The sequence below is a fragment of the Haemorhous mexicanus genome, chromosome 25 (assembly GCF_027477595.1).
Source record: "Haemorhous mexicanus isolate bHaeMex1 chromosome 25, bHaeMex1.pri, whole genome shotgun sequence".
In the NCBI taxonomy this organism is placed as follows: Eukaryota; Metazoa; Chordata; class Aves; order Passeriformes; family Fringillidae; genus Haemorhous; species Haemorhous mexicanus.
Window position 1 is genome coordinate 2,683,289 of NC_082365.1, and position 19,811 is coordinate 2,703,099.

General features: G+C 46.9%; 1 protein-coding gene across 5 annotated transcripts; it reads left to right on the plus strand.

Moving 5' to 3' along the window:
• The first annotated feature begins 667 nt into the window (after nucleotides 1-667).
• ZC3H11A (zinc finger CCCH-type containing 11A) lies at nucleotides 668-19,510 on the plus strand. Of its 5 annotated transcripts, XM_059867653.1 has the most exons (19): nucleotides 688-774; nucleotides 3,080-3,149; nucleotides 4,295-4,347; nucleotides 5,414-5,597; nucleotides 6,758-6,877; nucleotides 7,833-7,956; nucleotides 10,054-10,251; nucleotides 10,442-10,558; nucleotides 11,442-11,522; nucleotides 11,772-11,882; nucleotides 12,206-12,268; nucleotides 12,415-12,516; nucleotides 12,759-12,824; nucleotides 13,769-14,260; nucleotides 15,226-15,299; nucleotides 15,442-15,748; nucleotides 17,102-17,253; nucleotides 17,505-17,569; nucleotides 18,396-19,510. In XM_059867653.1, the coding sequence occupies exons 4-19, from the start codon at nucleotides 5,544-5,546 to the stop codon at nucleotides 18,709-18,711; spliced, it is 2,442 nt and encodes an 813-aa protein (XP_059723636.1). In that variant the 5' UTR covers nucleotides 688-774; nucleotides 3,080-3,149; nucleotides 4,295-4,347; nucleotides 5,414-5,543; the 3' UTR covers nucleotides 18,712-19,510. The 5 variants fall into 5 exon arrangements, with proteins under 5 accessions (XP_059723635.1, XP_059723636.1, XP_059723637.1 ...); XM_059867652.1 differs by lacking the exon at nucleotides 3,080-3,149 and having other exon boundaries at nucleotides 668-774; XM_059867654.1 differs by lacking the exons at nucleotides 688-774; nucleotides 3,080-3,149 and adding an exon at nucleotides 806-2,097.
• The last annotated feature ends 301 nt before the right edge of the window (nucleotides 19,511-19,811 follow it).

The following is a 19,811-nucleotide window of genomic DNA, read 5'->3' on the forward strand; positions in this document are numbered from 1 at the left end:
CCTAAATTCTGTGAGCACAGGGCAAGTAGGAAAAACAGGGCCCTGCTCGCTTCCCAGGGAAAAGATCTGTCCCCTTCTTGAGGCTTTTAGAAATGCGGGGAAGCCAAAAAACAGCAAAACCCACCCCCGCTCCGCCTCAGGCGCCCGCCCACCCTCTCCCTTCCCGTCGGGCGGGTGAAGCCACTTCCGGGCGCCATCTTGGCAGCGGGCGCCATCTTTGATCCGGGCACCGGGACACGGCGGATCGCGGCAGGATGGAAAAACACGGCCCTGTTCGCTTTACAGGGAAAAACTTTATCCCCTTCTTGAGGCTTTTTGAAGCTCGGGGAAGCAAAAAACCAGCAAAATTCTCCCCTGTTCCCCCTCAGACCCCCTCTTTTCCTTTCGGGCTGGTGAAGCCACTTCCGGCCGCCATGTTGGCTGAGGGCGCCATCTTTGAGCCGGGCACAGGGACACGGTAGCGGTGACGACGGATCGCGGCAGGATGGAGAAACACAATCCTGTTTACTTCGCAGAGAAAAGCTTTTTCCCCTTTTTGAGGCTTTTTGAAGCGCGGGGAAGCAAAACGCAGCAAAATCCACCTCCGTTCCGCCTCAGAGCCCCCTCTTTTCCTGTCGGGCCGGTGAAGCCACTTCCGGCCGCCATCTTGGCCGCGGGCGCGTTGAGGCTGCGCGCGCGCCGGGCGCCATCTTTGAGCCGGGCACTGGGGACACGGCGGCGGCGGCGGCCCCGGCGGAGCGCGGCGACAGCGACACGGCGGCCCCCGGGGGCTCGGTAAAACTCCCTGACCGACCGTAAATAGAGCGCTTCGGAGCCCCGCGGCGGCTGGTGGGAGATGGGGAGGAAGAGGCGGGGGGTGGTGCTGGCCCAGCCCCGGCACCTCCGCAAGGCCGCGCGTCCCCCGCGCTGTCCCCACAGCGGGAGGGGGACGCTGAGGGGCGAATTAGGGGGAAATAAAGCCGGGATTAGGTGGGAATAAAACCGGGATTATGTGGGAATAAAGCCGGGGTGAGGTGGGTTTGCTCCCCCGGGGCTTTGGGGAGGGGGAGCTGCGTGCCCGGGGTAGGCCCGAGGCCTTTCCTTAGCGCTCGTCCCCTCTCCAAATTGGCGATCCCAGCTCAGCTATTTTCTAAATCTCCTCATTTTCACGTCAAACCTCCTTTTTTTCCTGTTGTAGCAACGCGTCTGAGGGGCATTTCTAACGTAGTCACCTCATTCCCTAAAGGAACTTCAGGAGCTGAGTAACTCTGGATGCAATTCCTCCCGGAGGTTGTTAAAAACAACGCGAATCCGTGAATTTTTGGGATGTTTTTCTTATTTTTTAAAGGTTATTCCTCCCGGAGGTTGTTAAAACAACGCGATTCTGTGAATATTTAGGTTTTTTTCCTTGTTTTTTTAAAGGTTTCTGCTTTCTGACGTCGATTTTTGTTATGGAAACACCAAAAAAGAAAATTTGTTGTTTTTGTTGAAGGGATTGGAGCCTCCAGGTTATTCCCAGAATTGCACTCAGGGTCGCATTTCCTAAATAAAACCCGCCTTTCTTTGGCTGTAAAAAATAGAAATAAATAAAAGGGAATTTCCTGAGGAATAAAGGATTTTGGGGTTGAATTTGGGCACAGCTGAAGCAGAGCAGGAGGAGTTTTCCAGCTAAAACTTCCTGGTGGTGTCATTTCCCAGCTCTAAAGACGTTTTTCCAAGGTGAAATCCAGGGAAAATCGAATTTTTTGGGGGGATTTAAGAAAAGATTCCCATGAGGGGGAGGAATTGTCACAGGAAATCGCTGCCAGGCCTTGGGGTTGAGCTCAGAAATACAAAAAAATGAAAATAAATTTTCTTTAATTATTCCTGTTTTATTCAAGAGTGGATGGAGCAGCTTCCCTTGGTTTGGGGTTGATTCCTGAGGAGGAAAAGCTGGAGGAGAAAGAAAAACTGGAGAAAAAGAGGGTTAAAATGTGGAATTCCTGGTGCTTTTCCTTCTTTGCCACCTGATAAACAGGAGGTGAATCATCAAAAGAATTTAAGGCACAAATGAAGCAGCAGGAGAAGCTTTTCCAGGGAAATTTGGGGCTTTGAAATCCAGGAATTCCTCGCAGGCAGGTGCAGGAAAACTTCTTTATTTTCCCTTTAAAAAGATAAAAAAAAAGTGCTGTTTTTTTGGGCCTGGTTTTTGCTGACCCTCAGCTGCTGCATTTTTTATTTATTTGATTTTTTTAATAAATAATTGGTTTTAAAAAAATCTTTTGCTACAAAAAATGTCATGGATTTCATGAAAATTTTCATGAATTCTGAACAAAAACTGTTTAAAATTTGAATTCACTCGAGACCTGCTGAGTGCACCAGAGTTACTCATTTTTATTCTGATTTTTTTTTTTTAATTTATCACCTTGACACCAGTTTAAAATTCGACAAAAAAAGGTTTTTAATGAACTTTTTTTACTAATTCAATCACCATGATGAAGCTTAGAGCTCAGAGGGGTTTTTGGGGGGGAGGTTTGGTTGATTCTTTTTCTGTTGTTTATTTTTCAAGGTTTTATTGCAATTCTGAACTGAAAGATGGAAAAACGTGGAAGGCAAAAAAACTGATTTATTTTCTAAAGGAATTCAATCTGAAGGGATTTTCTTTCCCCCCCAGGGTGGTGGATGTAGGAATGTTGAATTTTTAGGTGTGGAAAAATACCTGAGGAAAGGAAATTCCAGCTTCCAGCCTGGGAATTCCTCCTGCTTTGGGTTGGAATTCCTGCTTTTCTCAGCCCTCCCTCCCAGGATTTCAGTGGTGCCTTCAGCAAACCGAAGAATTCAGGCTTGAAATTTGATTTTTAACTCCCAAGAGAATTGGGGAAAACACCTGGGAAAACTTGAACTTGCAGCAGAAGGAGCTCCAGGAGTTTTTAGGAGTAGATTCCCTGGAATACCCGTGAGCCAAAATCAGATTTTGAAGCTCCAAAAGTGAATTTAACCCCGTGGAGATGGAAGAACAGGAGGGAACCCTGCACTTAAATCCTGTTTGATTCCCTTTGTCAAGCAGTCAAAAAACCCAATCATTAAGATGAGAACTCAACTTTTCCTCTCTTTATTTTAGATTTGGGAAAATTCCCTGGCTAAAAAAACAAAACAAAAAAATCCTGGAAAATTCACAAAATTGACTTTGTGTGAGTAAAAGGTTCCAAGTGTTTCTTCTTAAGCTGTAAAGAAAAACTTCACTGAGTTTTGTCCTCCCCAAAGAGTCAGAAATCCTTTGCACAGAAATATCAGAGGGGTAAAATTGATTTTGATTTGGATTTTACCTGGTTTGGTTGCAAGGTTGTGTGGAAAGGAACCCTAAAAATCAGATTTTTAGAAGGATATCCAAATTTAAAAGTGTGATTCACGTGAAAAAAACGCTGAATAAATCAATTTTTGGTGGCACCCAACCTCCAATCAGCTGCTGAATGATGGGTGAATGATCAGGGAACAGCACAAATGGAAAATTGGGAAATTTGATGAAAACCCAACAAATTCCTGCCCCAAATTCCCAAAGAATTCCTTGGCTGAGGGATGGGATGGATGAGTTTGTCCCTTTGCTGTCCCCATGTCCCCAGATCCCCTCTCACCACCCTCACCTCATCCAAACCCCCCAAATAATTTCATTTTCCCCCCAGTGAGAGTTTGATGGGCCAAAAATTCTGATTTTTTTGCTGCTTTTCTCCTTGTTCTGCTGTCCCTGCCTCCTTTGGGGTGTGTATAAACACATTTCTGGGTTTATACACACAAATTTGGGGGTGGTTTTTTGTTGTTGTTGTTGTTGTACAGGTCATAAATATGGGGGAAGGTTTTTGTGTTTTCTTAATAGGTGAAGAAATCTCAGAAGACCCGAAATTGCAACTTACTGAATTAAATAATTAAAAAAAAAATTAAAAAAAAAATTAGAAATTTCCCCAGCTGTGGAAGATGGAGCCTCATTTTTTGCAGCCACTTTGAATCCTGAGTTCATCTTTAAAAAAAAAAAAAAAAGGCGCTGGGGCTTTTTTTAAAGATTTTTTTTGTTGTTTTTTTATGGTTTTTTATTTTTTTATTGGAAGAGCTAAAATATCCCTGGCTGTCTCCAGTGTGGCAGATTTGCAATGGACTCAATTCCTCCATTAGTTGTCAGATTGTTCTGAGAGCACCTCAGAGTTTGGAATTGTTGGCTGAGAGGTTCCCTTGGAATTGTCAGGAGGAAAAACAAAACAAAAAAAAAAACAAAACAAAAAAAGGCAAAATTCAAAAATTCTTTCTGCCCCTTTGTTATTCATTCACGGACTCCTTCGGCCTACAGGAGAGGGGAACTGCATGGCTGGGAAGATCAAAGCCTGTGCTCAACGTGGCCAGGTGGGTGAGCTCCAGATCCCTCTGGGATGGGGGGAAAATGCAGTGGGATCAGGGAGAAAATCAGGGGAAAAATCCCCCTGGGATTGGGGGAAAAATCCTCTGGGATTGGGGGAAAAATGCCCTGGGATTGGGGAAAAATCAGGAAAGAAATCTCCTTGGATTGGGGGAAAAATGCAGTGGGATCAGGGAGAAAATCAGGGAAAAATCCCCCTGGGACTGGGGGGAAAATCCTCTGGGATTTGGGGGAAAAATGCCCTGGGATTGGGGAAAAATTGGGGGGGAAATGCCCTGGGATCAGGGAAAAATCAGGAAAAAATCTCCTGGGATTGGGGGAAAAATCCCCCTGGGATTGGGGGAAAATCCCCCTGGGATTGGGGGGAAAATCCTCTGGGACTGGGGGAAGAATGCCCTGGGATTGAGGGGGAAATTAGGGGGAAATGCCCTGGGATCAGGGAAAAATCAGGAAAAAAAATCTCCTGGGATTGGGGGGGAAAAATTCAAATTTGCTGGGATTGAGGGAAAAAATCTCCAGGGATCAGGGAATGGGACGGGGGAAAAATCCCCCTGATTTTGGGGGAAAAATCTGCTGGGATTGAGGGAAAAAATCCCCTGGGAATAGGACCAGGAAAAAAACTCCTTTAGATCAGGGGAGAAAATCCCCCTGGATTTGGGGAAATCCCCCCTGGGATTGGTATTAATAGTGTAAAATGAAATAATACATGATAATAATATAAACTATTTATTGAATTGATTATTAAAACATTCCTGTGTCACTGCTAACTCAAAATTACACCCAGGTTTTGAAGAAGTGCCTCTCTTTTGAGTCACCCCCTGAGTTTTTGGGTCACAATCAGTTTTTCTCTACCTCAAGGTCCAGATCTGTTATTAAGGTCCCAAATTACAATTTATGCTGCAGTTTTGGCCAAATCTGACTAAAAATTTATTTTAAAAAAATGAAATTTTCAACCAATTCAGCTTCATCTTTATACCCACCTGATTTCAACTCATCCAAAACCAAATCAATTAACAGGAAACAACTCTAAAACCCCAATTTTTTGTTCTCCAGAGTTACTTTTAAAAAGAAGCTGTCAGAGCTAAGCCAGGAGAAGCCTTTGAGAAGCCAATTCCTGCCCAGGCTGGAGGAGGGAGAGCCCTGGGAGGAGCAAACCCGGAGTAGTGAGTGAGGATCCTGCAGCATGTCCAGCCAGGGGGATGACTGCTACTTCTACTTCTACTCCACCTGCAACAAGGTGAGGGCAGCTCCCCTGGAATCCCTGCCTGCCTCTGACAGGGAGTGGGAGAGGGGGGAAACAAATTCCAGTTAATTAATTATTGGTTATTGATTCGTTGTTCAGCTCCCATTTATGAAATCTGGGTTTTTTTTAGCTGGGTGATTTCCTTTTCCATCCCGTTCTTTTTAACCTGTATAATTCTCCTTCCCAAACCCATTTCTCCTTGGAAACTGAGTGGCTTTTCCCCCTTTTTTTGCTCATTTCCTCTGAATTCCAGTGAGATTCCTGTTCCCATGTTTTGATTTCTGTCAATTCCAGGGCGATTCCTGTTCCCATGTTTTGATTTCTGTCAATTCCAGGGCGATTCCTGTTCCCATGTTTTGATTTCTGTCAATTCCAGGGCGATTCCTGTTCCCATGTTTTGGTTTCTGTGAATTCCAGGGAGATTCCTGTTCCCATGTTTTGATTCCTCTGAATTCCAGGGCGATTCCTGTTCCCATGTTTTGGTTTTTGTGAATTCCAGGGCAATTCCTGTTCCCATTTTTTGATTTCTGTCAATTCCAGGGAGATTCCTGTTCCCAATTTTTGGTTTCTCTGAATTCCAGGGCGATTCCTGTTCCAAATTTTTGATTTCTCTGAATTCCAGGGCGATTCCTGTTCCCAATTTTTGGTTTCTCTGAATTCCAGGGCGATTCCTGTTCCCAATTTTTGATTTCTCTGAATTCCAGGGCACTTCCTGTTCCCATTTTTGATTTCTGTCAATTCCAGGGCGATTCCCATTCCCATGTTTTGATTCCTCTGAATTCCAGGGAGATTCCTGTTCCCATGTTTTGATTCCTCTGAATTCCAGGGCGATTCCTGTTCCCATGTTTTGATTTCTGTGAATTCCAGGGAAATTCCTGTTCCCATGTTTTGATTCCTCTGAATTCCAGGGAGATTCCTGTTCCCAATTTTTGATTTCTGTCAATTCCAGGGCGATTCCTGTTCCCAATTTTTGATTTCTCTGAATTCCAGGGCGATTCCTGTTCCCATGTTTTGATTTCTGTCAATTCCAGGGAGATTCCTGTTCCCAATTTTTGGTTTCTCTGAATTCCAGGGAGATTCCTGTTCCCAATTTTTGGTTTCTCTGAATTCCAGGGAGATTCCTGTTCCCATGTTTTGGTTTCTCTGAATTCCAGGGAGATTCCTGTTCCTTCCGGCACTGCGAGGCCGCCCTGGGCAGCGAGACCGTCTGCACGCTGTGGCAGGAGGGCCGGTGCTTCAGGAATGTCTGCAGGTTCAGGCACATGGAAATCGATGTGAGTGCCCCCCAAAACCCCTCTGCACACCCCAAAAATCCCTGCCATGTGGGGGGATCAGTGTCCTTTCCCAGCAGGGATTTGGTTATCAGGAAGGAGAAAAAAAAAATAAATTTTTAAGGTTTTTTTCAGCAGAAAATGTTTGTGATAAATGATGTTGTTCCCTAAATTGTTGCCAGATCCCACTCTGCAAATGTGGTGGGAAACAAATTCCTGGGAGCTGGAATTCTCCCCAGAAATTTTTATCCTGAGCTCTTGGAATGCCCAAGAGCTGAAATTCTCCTCAGATTTTTTATCCTGAGCTTTTGGAATTCCTGAGGGCTGAAATCCTTCCCAAATTTTTATCCTGAGCTCTTGGAATTCATGAGGGCTGAAATCTTCCCAATTTTTATCCTGAGCTCTTGGAATTCCTGAGGGCTGAAACTTCTTCCCAAATTTTTTATCCTGACCTCTCCCCAAATGTTTTTATCCTGAGCTTTTGGAATTCCTGAGAGCTGAAATCCTTCCCAGATTTTTATTCTGAGCTCTTGGAATTCCTCAGAGCTGAAATTCTCCCCAGATTTTTCATCCTGAGCTCTTGGAATTCTTCCTGAATTTTTTATCCTGAGCTTTTGGAATTCCTGGGAGCTGAAATTCTCCCCAAATTTTTATCCTGTGCTCTTGGAATTGTCCAGGGTAGGGAGAAAAAAAAAAGATGGGAAGGAGTTAAATCTCTGAAAGATAAATTCAGGTGGATTTCACCAGCAAGTGAAATTTGAAAATTGAATTTTTTCTCTGTGAATAATCCGATTATTTTGGATTTTGTATTAATTTAACTCCGTGACCTGCCTTTCCCAGCTGAATGCTAGGAAAAAAATCCAGCTAAATTCCATTTCCCCAGTCTTTCATTTTTACCTTGGATTTGTGGTTTTTCCTACAACTATTTTTAGCTTGGATTTGGTTTTTTTTCCCCCAGAAAAAGCGGAGTGAGATCGCCTGTTACTGGGAGAACCAGCCTGGGGGCTGCCAGAAGCACAACTGTGCATTCCACCACACCAAGGGCAGATACGTGGATGGGCTCTTCCTGCCCCCCAGCAAAAGTGAGTTTGCAACTTCCTTCTCCTCAAAATATCCAGAAATTCATGGTGAATATTCCTACGTGGGTGGGCTCTTCCTTCCCCCTAGCAAAAGTGAATTTTCAACTTCCTTTTTCCTCAAAATATCCAAGAATTCATGCTGGATATTCCATAAAATTACCTGCACAGGCTCTTCCTTCCCCCCAGCAAAAGTGAGTTTTCCACCTCATGTTCCCTCAAAATACCCAGAAATTTATTAGCATGGGTGGGCTCTTCCTGCCCCCCAGCAAAAGTGAGTTTGCAACTTCCTTCTCCTCAAAATATCCAGGATTTCATGCTGAATATTCCTACGTGGGTGGGCTCTTCCTGCCCCCCAGCAAAAGTGAATTTTCAACTTCCTTTTTCCTCAAAATATCCAAGAATTCATGCTGGATATTCCATAAAATTACCTGCACAGGCTCTTCCTTCCCCCCAGCAAAAGTGACTTTTCCACCTCTTTTTTCCTTCAAAATATCCAGGAATTCATGGTGAATATTCCTACATGGATGGGCTCTTCCTTCCCCCCAGCAAAAGTGAATTTTCAACTTCCTTTTCCCCTCAAAATATCCAAGAATTCATGCTGAATATCCAAGAATTCATGCTGAATATTCCATAAAGTTACCTGCACAGGCTCTTCCTTCCCCTCAGCAAAAGTGACTTTTCCATCTCATGTTCCCTCAAAATACCCAGAAATTTATCAGCATGGGTGGGCTCTTCCTGCCCCCCAGCAAAAGTGACTTTTCCATCTCTTTTTTCCCTCAAAATATCCAATAATTCATGGTGAATATTCCTATGTGCATGGGCTCTTCCTTCCCCCAAGCAAAAGTGAGTTTTCCATCTGATTTTTCATCAAATTATCCAAGAATTAATGCTTAATATTCTATAAAATTATGTGGACAGGTTCTTCCTTCCTCTGAGCAAAAGTGACTTTTCCACCTCTTTTTTCAAGAAAATATCCAATAATTCATGCTGAATATTCCTACATGGGTGGGCTCTTCCTGCCCCCCAGCAAAAGTGAATTTTCAACTTCCTTTTTCCTCAAAATATCCAGGAATTCATGCTGAATATTCTATAAAATTACCTGCACAGGCTCTTCTTTCTCCCAAGCAAAAATTAGTTTTCCACCTCCTTTTTTTAACAAAATATCCAATAATTCATGCTGAATATTCCACAAAATTATGTGCACAGGCTCTTCCTTCCCCTCAGCAAAAGGGAGTTTTCAACTTCCTTTTTCCTCAAAATATCCAAGAATTCACAGTGAATATTCCTTAAAATTACCTGCACAAGCTCTTCCTACCCCTGAGCAAAAAAAAAAAAGTTTTCCATTTCCTTTTCCCTCGAAATATCCAAGAATTCATGCTGAATATTCCATAAAATTGTGTGGATGGGCTCTTCCTTCCCCTAAGCAAAAGTGAATTTCTCACCTTCTTTTTTCTTGAAATGTCCAAGAATTAATGCTGAATATTCCATCAAATTCTGTGCACAGGCTCTTCCTTCCCCCCAGCAAAAGTGACTTTTCCACCTACAGAACTGAATCCAGCAGTGTTCTGTTCTCAAATTTACAACATTTTGGGGTAAAAATTTGGGATATTTTTCCTTTCCAGCCACACTTCCTGAAAGGGAGCTTTGCAGTCCGAGGAAAGGAGCAAAATTGTAATTTTAAAATTTTTTTCCTTGCTCTGTGCTTGGTGATTTTTGCATTTCAAGGTTCCTTTTCCTTCTCCTTTAACCCCCTCATGGGTGTGGAATACAGAACTGAATCCAGCAGTGTTCTGTTCTCAAATTTACACATTTGAGGTCAAAGTTTGGCATTTCTGAGTCACATTTGAGGTTTTTTCCCAACCACACTTCCTGAAAAGAAGATTTGCAGTCAGGAGAAAGGAGCAAAATTTTAATTTTAATTTTTTTTCCTTGTTCTGTGATTTTTGGGTTTTTTTGCTTGGTGATTTTTGCATTTCAAGGTTCCTTTCCCTTCTCTTTTAAACTCTTCATGGTTGTGGAATACAGAACTGAATCCAGCAGTGTTCTGTTCTCAAATTTACACCATTTGGGGTAAAAATTTGGGATATTTTTCCTTTCCAGCCACTCTTCCAAGCCCCCCTGAGGCTGCAGAGGATGAGGTGAAGATGGTGCAGCTGCAGCAGAACAAACTCTCTGTTCAGTCCAACCCCTCCCCCCAGCTCAGGGGGGTGATGAAAGTGGAGAACTCTGAGAATGTCCCCAGTCCCACCCATCCCCCCGTGGTCATCAACGCTGCAGATGATGATGAAGATGATGATGGTGAGAAATCTGGAGTTGATTTCAAATGTTTCTGCTTTAAATCGAAATAGAAATCACAAAATTTGGGATTTAAGCTGCAGAAAAGAGTAATAATTTTTTGTTGAAATATTGAACTATCTAAAAATGAAGCATTTTTTATAAATCCCTCCTCTATAAATATTTTTATTTTGGGTTTGATTTTCCTTTCCAGACCAGCTTTCTGAAGAAGGAGAAGAAACCAAAACCCCAGTCCAGCCCCCACCCACAGAAACCCACAATGGCCTGAGGGTGATTTCCACCAGGAAATCCAGTCCCAGTGCAAAGCAAGGTAATCCAAGGGCTGGAATTTGGGAGTTAAAAAAGCAAAATATTCCTAAAATCAAACAGAACCCAGGGGTGCTGGATGGAATCCGGGAGTTCATTCCCACCTAGGCAGGGAAAAGTCTCCTGGCTTGGTTTTGTGGGACAAAATAAGAGTAAAAGGGGAGCTGGGAGGGGTTTAGGGGGAGGTGGGAGGGGTTTAGGGGGAGGTGGGAGGGGTTTAGGGGGAGCTGGGAGGGGTTTGAGTGGAGTTGGGAGGGGTTTAAGGAGAGTTGGGAGGGGTTTAAGGAGAGTTGGGAGGGGTTTAGGGGCAAGTGGGAGGGGTTTAGGGGCAAGTGGGAGGGGTTTAGGCGGAGCTGGGAGGGGTTTAGGCGGAGCTGGGAGGGGTTTAGGTGGAGCTGGGAGGGGTTTAGGTGGAGCTAGGAGGGGTTTAGGTGGAGCTGGGAGGGGTTTAGGCGGAGCTGGGAGGGGTTTAGGCGGAGCTGGGAGGGGTTTAGGCAGAGCTGGGAGGGGTTTAGGCGGAGCTGGGAGGGGTTTGAGTGGAGTTGAAGGAGTTTAAAGTGGAGTTGAAGGAGTTTAAAGAGTAAAAATGGAATTTAAAGAGTTAAAAGTGGAGCTGAAGTGGAGCTGAAGGTGGGGTTGAAATGTCTGAAAATGTCCCTTCAGGCATTGTGGAAATCCAGACCCGAGGAGTTCAGGAATCTTTAATCCCTGTTCATGACTTGGTGCTCAGAAGGGTGGATGTTCCCTTGGAGGCTGATAAAAGCTGCCAGTTTTCCAAAATCCCACCTGTTCTGGGGCTTCTTAACTCCTGGGGAGCGTTGAGAGGTTCATTCCCAATATTCTGGGAAGGATTTCCCTCAATTTCCTGAACTATTCTGTGCTTCCAGATGACAACTTAAATTTTGGAATAAAAACCTTGGAAGAGATCAAGCTGAAGAAACTGAAGGAAAAAGCCAAAAAACAAGGTGGTGAGTTAATATCCCTAAACCCCCTCCTTATCCTCCTGCCTTCTCTTCATCCTTGGCTTTAATCCTGATTTTCCTTGGATAATTTGCAAGGAATTAAATTTTTTTTTTTGCAAATTGGGAGATCCTACAGGGACAAAGTTCCATTTGTTTTTTAGAGGGGCTACACTGGCATGTGGCAGCTGGTTTTCCTGCTTGGAATTCCAAGGAAAATTGCTAAATATTCTGATTTTTCCCTGTTTTTCCATGCAGAAGGTCCTTCAGGAGTGGCTGTGGATCCTCTCCAAGCCCGGAACATTCCTGTGCCAGAGAAGGAAAACGTCAGGACTGTGCTGAGAACTGTGACCCTCTCCTCCAAGGAAGGTAATCCCAAAATTCCCATCCCACAGCCCCTAAATCCAATCACTGGTCATTAGGATAATTATCCTAATAATCCTGAGATGGTTAATTAGGAGAATTGTCCTAATAATCCTGAGATGCACTGCTGCCTTTCCTGATTTGAATTTAAAAGGCCGTGGTTGTGTTGGAAAAATTGGGAATTTTTGTAGGTGCTGGCTTTGATTGGGATTAAAGTTCCAATTCTCCTTCCAGTCTTTAATTCCTGAGCTTTGGCAGCCAGAAAATGGCTTTTTTTTTGGTGATAAAGGGATTTTTTGGTGCACTGAAAAGATGATTCCTTGTTTTAGGGGAGGACCCTGTGATCCAGCTGAATCTTCCTGACAGACTGGGGAAGAGGAAAACCCTCATGGGTGAGAGTTTTTTGAAACATTTACATCAAAAACAGCAAATTCTCTTAGCAACTAAAAACCAAAACCATTCCAAATTCATCTGGGAGGATCCAGGTTCCTTCAGAGGAATATTCTGAAAGAATTTCTCATTTTGTGTCTTTTGAAAGGTGGGAAAACTTTCCTTCCCCTGAGGAGGAACGTTGCTGACAGGCTGGGTAGGAAGGCAGAGCTTCAAGAAAACTCTGAAAAGGCCCCAAAAAGAGGCACAGGTACCAAAACCACCTGGATTTCCCAGCTGGGATTTGTGTCCAGCTGTTCTGCTTGGGATTTTCCCTTTGGGATTTTCCCTTTGGGATTTTCTGTTCCTCCTTTCTTCTCCTGCTTCTTTCTGTACATTGGTTGAGAATTCAAGGTCACTCTGAGTCCCACTGAGGTCCTCTCCTGTCTCATTTCCCACCCAAAATTGGGATTTTTTTGCCACTTTTGACCATTTTTTCTCTTGCTTTTTTAGTTCAAGTCCTGAAGTCCCTGAAGGAGAGGCTGGGGCTGCCCTCTGAGCAGAGCAGCACTGAGACAGGTAAAAATTAAATTTGAAATATTCTTCTATTTTTTGGTTCCCAAGAACTCCCTTGCAGCCTTAAATTGTTAATTTTAAAGCATAACTGGCTCTGATTTTCCCAATCCAAGTGGTTTAAAGGAGGGGGAGAAGTTTCTTGTTCAGGGAATTGGGATTGTTCAGCCTGAGGAGGAGGAATTTTGGGGTGATCTCGTTGTGAAACCTGCAGGAAAGATGGAGAGGGAATATTCCCAAGGAATGGAGGGACAGGATGAGGGGGGTGGCTGCAGACTGATGGGGTTGGGTGGGATTTTGGGACAGGAATTGCTCTCTGGGAGGGGCTGGGATGGGATTCCCAGAGGAGCTGTGGCTGCTCCATCCCTGGGAGTGTCCCAGGCCAGGTTGGACAGTGGGTAAGGTGAATAAAATGGGTAAAATTAATCAAATTCCACCCTGGGATGGTGGGAGGTGTCCCTGCCCGTGGGATTGGACAATCCCTTCCAACCCAGCCCATTCCAGCATTCCCTGGGCTGCTTTGGATGGGATATTGGGAGTAAATCCTTCCCTGGAATTCCCAGAATCCGTGGCTGCCCCTGGATCCCTGGGAGCCCCCAGGGCTGGATGGAGTTTGGAGCACCCTGGGACCATGGGAAGTGGGACTGGGATGATCCTTAGGATCTTCCAACCCAAACCATTCCAGGATTCCATTAAAAAAATCCCAATTTCAGGATTCCTGATCCATTCCCAGAGAATCCATGGCTGCCCCATCCCCAGGAGTGCCTAGGCCTGGTTAGAGCAACCTGGGACAGGCAAGAGTGTCCCTGGATGATCCTCAAAGTCCTTCCAACCCAGGGAGCACTGAGAGCCCTCAATCCCAAATTCCCTCAGTGCTGGGAGGAATTCTGGAGATTTTTCCCTCTCCTTGATCTCTGTTTCATTCCTGGCTTGGATTTTTCTGCCCTCAGACAAAACTGCCAAACCCATCGAGGAGATCAGAGTGAAAACCCTGGAGGAAATCCGCCTGGAAAGAGCCAACCAGAGGAGAGGAGAACCCCCAGCCAAAATCCCAGGAGAAGGAAGGAAAACTGAAGATCCAAATTTAGGAGCAAAACCCTCCCCAGCTGCCCGCAGCAAATCCCTGACGGGAGCCCTGGCAGAAAAAAACCACAAAAGGTTGGGAGAGAAGGAAAAACCCGAGGAATTCAGCAGCAGGGCCAAAAGTGAGGCTGATCCCAGGAAACAGAACATTCCTGCTCCAGCTGGGGCAGGCAGGGTGCAGCTGGCAGAGGCTGGAAGAGCCAAAGGAGCCGGAGAAGTTCGGATCAAAACCCTGGAGGAGATCAAGAGGGAGAAGGCGCTGAGGCTGCAGCAGAGCGGGGAGAACGTTCCTGCAGCCCCCGGCCCGGCCGAGGCTGCCCTGAGGGGCAGGAAACTGCTGAGGGTCACCAAGCTCCTGGGTGAGCAGGGATCCCTCCCCTGGGAATCCTGGTTGTCCTTGGAATCCTGGTTGTTCTTGGAATTCTGATTGTCCTTGGGAATTTTGCTTCCTCCCTTTGAGTTGTGCTCCTCCTTGGGAGTTGTGCTCCTCCTTGGGAATTCTGCTTCCCTTTGGGGTTTTGCTTCCCCCCTGGGAGTTCTGCTCCTCCTCAGGAATTCTGCTTCTCCTTGGGGATTGTGCTTCCTTTTGGGAATTCTGATTCCCCCCCGGGAGTTCTACTCCTCCTCGGGAGTTCTGTTTGTCCTTGGGAATTGTGGTTTCCCCTTGAGAATTCTGCTTCCCCCTGGGAGTTCTGCTTTCCACTTGGGAATTCTGCTCCTCCTTGGGAGTTCTCCTTTTCCTTGGGAATTCTGATTCCCCAGGGAATTGTGCTCCTCCTTAGGAATTCTGATTCTTTTTTGGGAATTTCGATTCTTCTTGGGAATTGTGCTCCCCTTTGGGAGTTGTGCTCCCCCTTGGGAATTCTGCTCCTCCTTGGGGATTGTGCTTCTCCGTAGGAATTGTGCTTCCCTCTGAGAATTCTGCTTTCCACCTGGGAATTCTGCTCCTCCTTGGGAATTCTCCCACTCCATGGGAGTTCTGCTCCCCCTGGGAGTTCTGATCTTCCTTGGAAATTCTGATTCTCACTGGGAGTTGTGCTGCCCCTTGGGAATTGTGGTGCAATTTTCCTCTTTTTTTTTTTTTTCCTGCCCTGGATTTGTGTGATGGAATCTTGCCAGTGCTGGAATCCATCCCATTCCCCTTTGGAATATTGTTTGGGAAGGATTTATCAATTTCTGAGTAATAATGATAATGATAATCCATGGTGGGGCTGAAGGAGACAGAAAATCCTGCAGGAATTGCTTCCTGTTAATAAAAATAGGGCAATAACCCCCAAGAAAACAAATAAAATCCAATTTTTTTAATGTTTTTCTTGGTTTAAAGCACCTGGAAGAGAAGAAAAAATGATTGTGGAGCTGAACAAACCTTCCCCCAAAAGTGGCTCTGCCCCTGCTGAGGTGAGTCTGAACAAATTTATAACAAAAATTTCACATTTCTGATCAACCCTTCCCATTTCTGATCAATTCCTCACATTTCCATAGGTTTTTATCCCTAGATTTTTCCCCTAAAAACCCTCTTGGTGTCTTTTTCCCCTGTCAGAATTCAGGGAATTCTGGAATTCAGGTGAAGAGCCTGGAGGAAATCATGTGGGAGAAACGGCAGCAGAAACAGCGACAGGAGGAGAAACTGCAGCAGGGAGCTGGGGCAGGTCCAGCCCCTGAAAACCAGGAAAAAATCCAGGATAAAAACCAGGAGAAAACGCCAGGACCAGGGAGCCCCGAGGCTGCTGTGGGGTCAGCCCAGCCGGGCAGGAGGAGAGGAGGGAAACCCGCCGAGGATGGAGTGGGAACCCCAGAGAAGGAGCCGGGGAAAAAGGGAGCTCAGCTGCCCGAGAGGAGAGGCAGAGGTGGGGTTTGGGCTTTAGGGGAATGGGGGGTTTGGGGTTTGGGTTTGTGGGATGGGCTGTGTGGGGTTGGGGTTTGGGGATGGGCTGTGTGGGGTTTGGGGTTTAGGGAAATGGGGGGTTTGGGGTTTAGGGGATGGGCTGTGTGGGGTTTAGGGGATGGGCTGTGTGGGGTTTGGGGTTTAGGGGATGGGCTGTATGGGGTTTGGGGTTTAAGGGATGGGCTGTGTGGGGTTTGGGGTTTAGGGGATGGGCTGTGTGGGGTTTGGGGTTTAGGGGATGGGCTGTGTGGGGCTGGGGTTTAGGGGATAGGCTGTGTGGGGTTTAGGGGATGGGCTGTGTGGGGTTTGGGGTTTAGGGGATGGGCTGTGTGGGGTTTGGGCTTTAGGGGATGGGCTGTGTGGGGTTTGGGGTTTAGGGGGATGGGCTGTGTGGGGTTTGGGGGATGGGCTGTGTGGGGTTTGGGGTTTAAGGGATGGGCTGTGTGGGGTTTGGGGTTTAGGAGATGGGCTGTGTGGGGTTTGGGGTTTAGGGGATGGGCTGTGTGGGGTTTGGGCTTTAGGGGATGGGCTGTGTGGGGTTTGGGGTTTAGGGGATGGGCTGTGTGGGGTTTGGGGTTTAGGGGATGGGCTGTGTGGGGTTGGGGGTTAGGGGATGGGCTGTGTGGGGTTGGGGGTTAGGGGATGGGCTGTGTGGGGTTTGGGGTTTAGGGAATGGGCTGTGTGGGGTTTGGGGTTTAGGGGATGGGCTGTGTGGGGTTGGGGTTTAGGGAAATGGGCTGTTTGGGCTTTAGGGGATGGGCTGTGTGGGGTTTGGAGTTTAGGGGATGGGCTGTATGGGGTTTGGGGTTTAGGGGATGGGCTGTGTGGGGTTTGGGGTTTAGGGGATGGGCTGTGTGGGGTTTGGGGTTTAGGGGAATGGGCTGGGGTTGGGATGGGCTGTGTGGGGTTTGGGTTTGTGGGATGGGCTGTGTGGGGCTGGGGTTTCGGGGAATGATCTCCATGGGATTGGGGTTTAGGGGAATGGGCTGTGTGGGGTTGGGGTTTGTGGGATGGTCTCTGTGGGGCTGGGCTTTAGGGGAATGATCTCCATGGGGTTGGGGTTTAGGGGAATGGGCTGTGTGGGGTTGGGGTTTAGGGGAATGCTCCATGTGGGGTTGGGTTTTAGGGAGCTCAGCTGCCTGAGAGGAGAGGCAGAGGTGGGCACTTGATAAAGGGGTTTGATAGATAAAGGGATTTGGTTGATAAAAGGGTTGATAAAGGAAGGGATAATAAATAAAGGGATTTCATAAAGGGGTTGGTTGATAAAGGAAGGGGTTTGATAGATAATTTTTCCCCTCGTTTTCCTCCATCCCAGCCAAGTCCAAGGTGTGCCTGAAGCCTCTGGATGCCAAAGCCCCTCCCAAGCAGCCCCTGAAGAGGAAGGGCCCCGAGGGTCACCCCCCTGCTGTGGTGGCAGTGAAGCCACTCAGTGCCACCAGCGGGGACACCCAGGAGTCCCCAGCCAAGGTAAGGCCCCAAATTCCCAAAAAACCCCTGGAAAACTGAAATTTTCTCCAGCTCTCCCAGCCCTTTTCACCCTGAGGCATCTGCAGAATTCCCTGCTGGGATTTGGGAATATTTTGTCCTTTCCAAAGCAAAACTTTCTTAAAAAACCCCCAAATTCCTCATTTCAGGAATGTCCTGCTTCAGGTGAAGCAGAAAAGGGAAAAAATTAGGAGATTTTAGATCCTAAACCTTGTCCTGCTCCTCGTTGTCAGGTTGTTCCCCCTTCTCCAGAGGACAGCCTGGACTCCAACCCTCGGAGGGAGAATTCCCAGAGCAGGTAACCCCAGATCCCAAATTCCCTTTTCCCTCCTGACCCCAGGGATGGGCTGTGGGGTGGGCACCAGGGGAAATCCCAGCTTTGAGGGAATTCAGGCCCAAAATCCTACAGAGGAGCCCTTAATTGCAATTAATGCCTGTGCAGCAGAGCTGCTTTGGGGTTCCTACAAATGCTGCACGTGGGAACTCCCCAAAACTGATCCTGGACCCCAAAATGATCCTGGACTTGCCAAAACTAAACCAGAACCTCAGAATTGATCCAGGACTTCCTAAAATTGATCCTGGACTCCCAAAATTGATCCTGCACCCCAGAATTGATCTTGGATTTCCAAAATTTATCCTGGACTTTCCAAAACTGATCCAGGACTCCAAAATTGACCCTGAACTGCCAGAATTTATCCTGGACTTTGTAAAACTGGTCCTGGAGTCCCAAAATTGATCCAGAACCCCAAAACTGATCCTGCACTTCCTAAAACCAATCCTAAACTGCCAGAATCGATCCAGGACTTCCCAGAACTAATCCCAGACTCCAAAACTGATCCAGGGCCCCAAAAGTGATCCAAAACTTCCCAAAGCTGATCCAGGACTCCCCAAACTGATCAAGGACCCCAAAACCGATCCTGGACTTCCCAAACCACTCCAGGACTCCCCAAACCCCAGTCCCACCCCCCCCAAACCAATCCAGGACTCACAAAATTGATCCTGAACTTCCCAAACCCACTCCAGGACTCCCCAAACCCAATCCCAGCCCATCCCCAATCCCCTCCCCCTGTGAACCCCAATCCTCAGACTCCCCCCAGGCTGACTCTTCCTTCTGCTCTCCCCAGCCCTGAGCTGCAGCCTGGCACCCAGGGGGATTCCCTGGCACAGTCAGAGGTGTCCGGATCTTCCTCTTCATCCTCCTCATCCTCCTCCTCATCCACCACCACCTCCTCCTCCTCCTCCTCCTCCCTGGAGGCTCCCCTGAAGCTGCGGCGCCTGAGCTCGGCCGGCGCCGCCAAGGCCTCGCTCTCGGTGGAGGACGACTTTGAGAAGCTCATCTGGGAGATCTCTGGGGGAAAACTGGAGGCAGAAATCGACCTGGATCCAGGCAAGGACGAGGATGATCTCCTGCTGGAACTCTCGGAGATGATTGACAGCTGAGAGGGGAGGTTTTGGGGAAAAAAAAAAAAAAGGGGGAAAAAGACGCAACACCAAAAAAGAAAAACCACCCTAAAAAAGCAAAATTTTATCCTCACCTCCCACAAAAATCCTGTAAATGTTGTTGGATCCGTGGAGGAGATCCTGCCCCAGCTGGAATCACAGTTGGATTGTTAGGATTAGGCAGAGTCTGCTCTCAGTTATCCCAAAATTCCGGGCTGAGTTTGTCCCCCCACGGGACAGGACAGAGCACTTGGAACGCCCTGAGGGGCCACAGATCCCATCTCCAGAGCTCCCTCCTGCACAGAGAATCCCAAAAATCCCTGGAGTTACTGTGTCAACTCTGGGAGCCACGGATGGACTCGCATTTGGGGGGAATTCAGGGAAAAGAGGCAAAATCTGAGGCAGGATTTTGGACCAAAGCCTGCCAGGGTGAGCCTGGCTCGGGATGATCTGGGGGATTTTTCCTGGGATCCTGCCATGGGGGAAGGCAAAATTCCTCCTGGGATTTGGGGAAAGGAGCATTGCTTCAAGTGCCTCTGGGTTCTGAGGATTTCTCCCTGCAATGAACCTCCCACATCCAGCTGGGATCGTTTTGTGAGGGAATAAAAAAGCACCTGGAATGTTCCCCCTTGGCTGCTTCCCTCTTTTCCAGCCCCTTGGAGATGGGATTGAGTGAAATCCCCGTGGGGTTTTTCTTTTTTTCATTTTGTTTTGGGATTTTTTTTTTCCTGTAAATATTTTATTCTTCCATTTTATATTTGTATGATTCTATTTAAGGGATTAAAGGTAGGCTGCTGACTGTGTGGTGTCCTTGGGTTTTTTTAAGGAATGGCATCAAAGAGCTTGGGAATGCTGAGTGTTAATTAGGAATTAATGAGGCAGAGGAGTGGGGGAGCAGTGTGAGGGGCTGGAAAATCCTGAGGGAGCTGGGAAGGGTCTGAGGGAGCTGGAAGGGTTTGGAGAGAATTGTGAGGGAGATGGGAAGGGCCTGGAGAATCCTGAGGGAGCTGGGAAGGGTTTGGAGAGAATCTTGAGGGAGTTTGGAAGGGTCTGAGGGAGCTGGGAAGGGTTTGGAGAGTCCTGAGGGAACCAGGGAAGGG

Coding starts and splice junctions, on each gene's coding strand:
- ZC3H11A (XM_059867652.1), top strand. CDS start 5,544: ATGTCCAGCCAGGGGGATGACTGCTACTTCTACTTCTACTCCACCTGC. Junction 6,878..7,832: donor TCAGGCACATGGAAATCGAT/GTGAGTGCCCCC, acceptor TTTTTCCCCCAG/AAAAAGCGGAGTGAGATCGC. Junction 11,523..11,771: donor AAAAGCCAAAAAACAAGGTG/GTGAGTTAATAT, acceptor TTTTCCATGCAG/AAGGTCCTTCAGGAGTGGCT.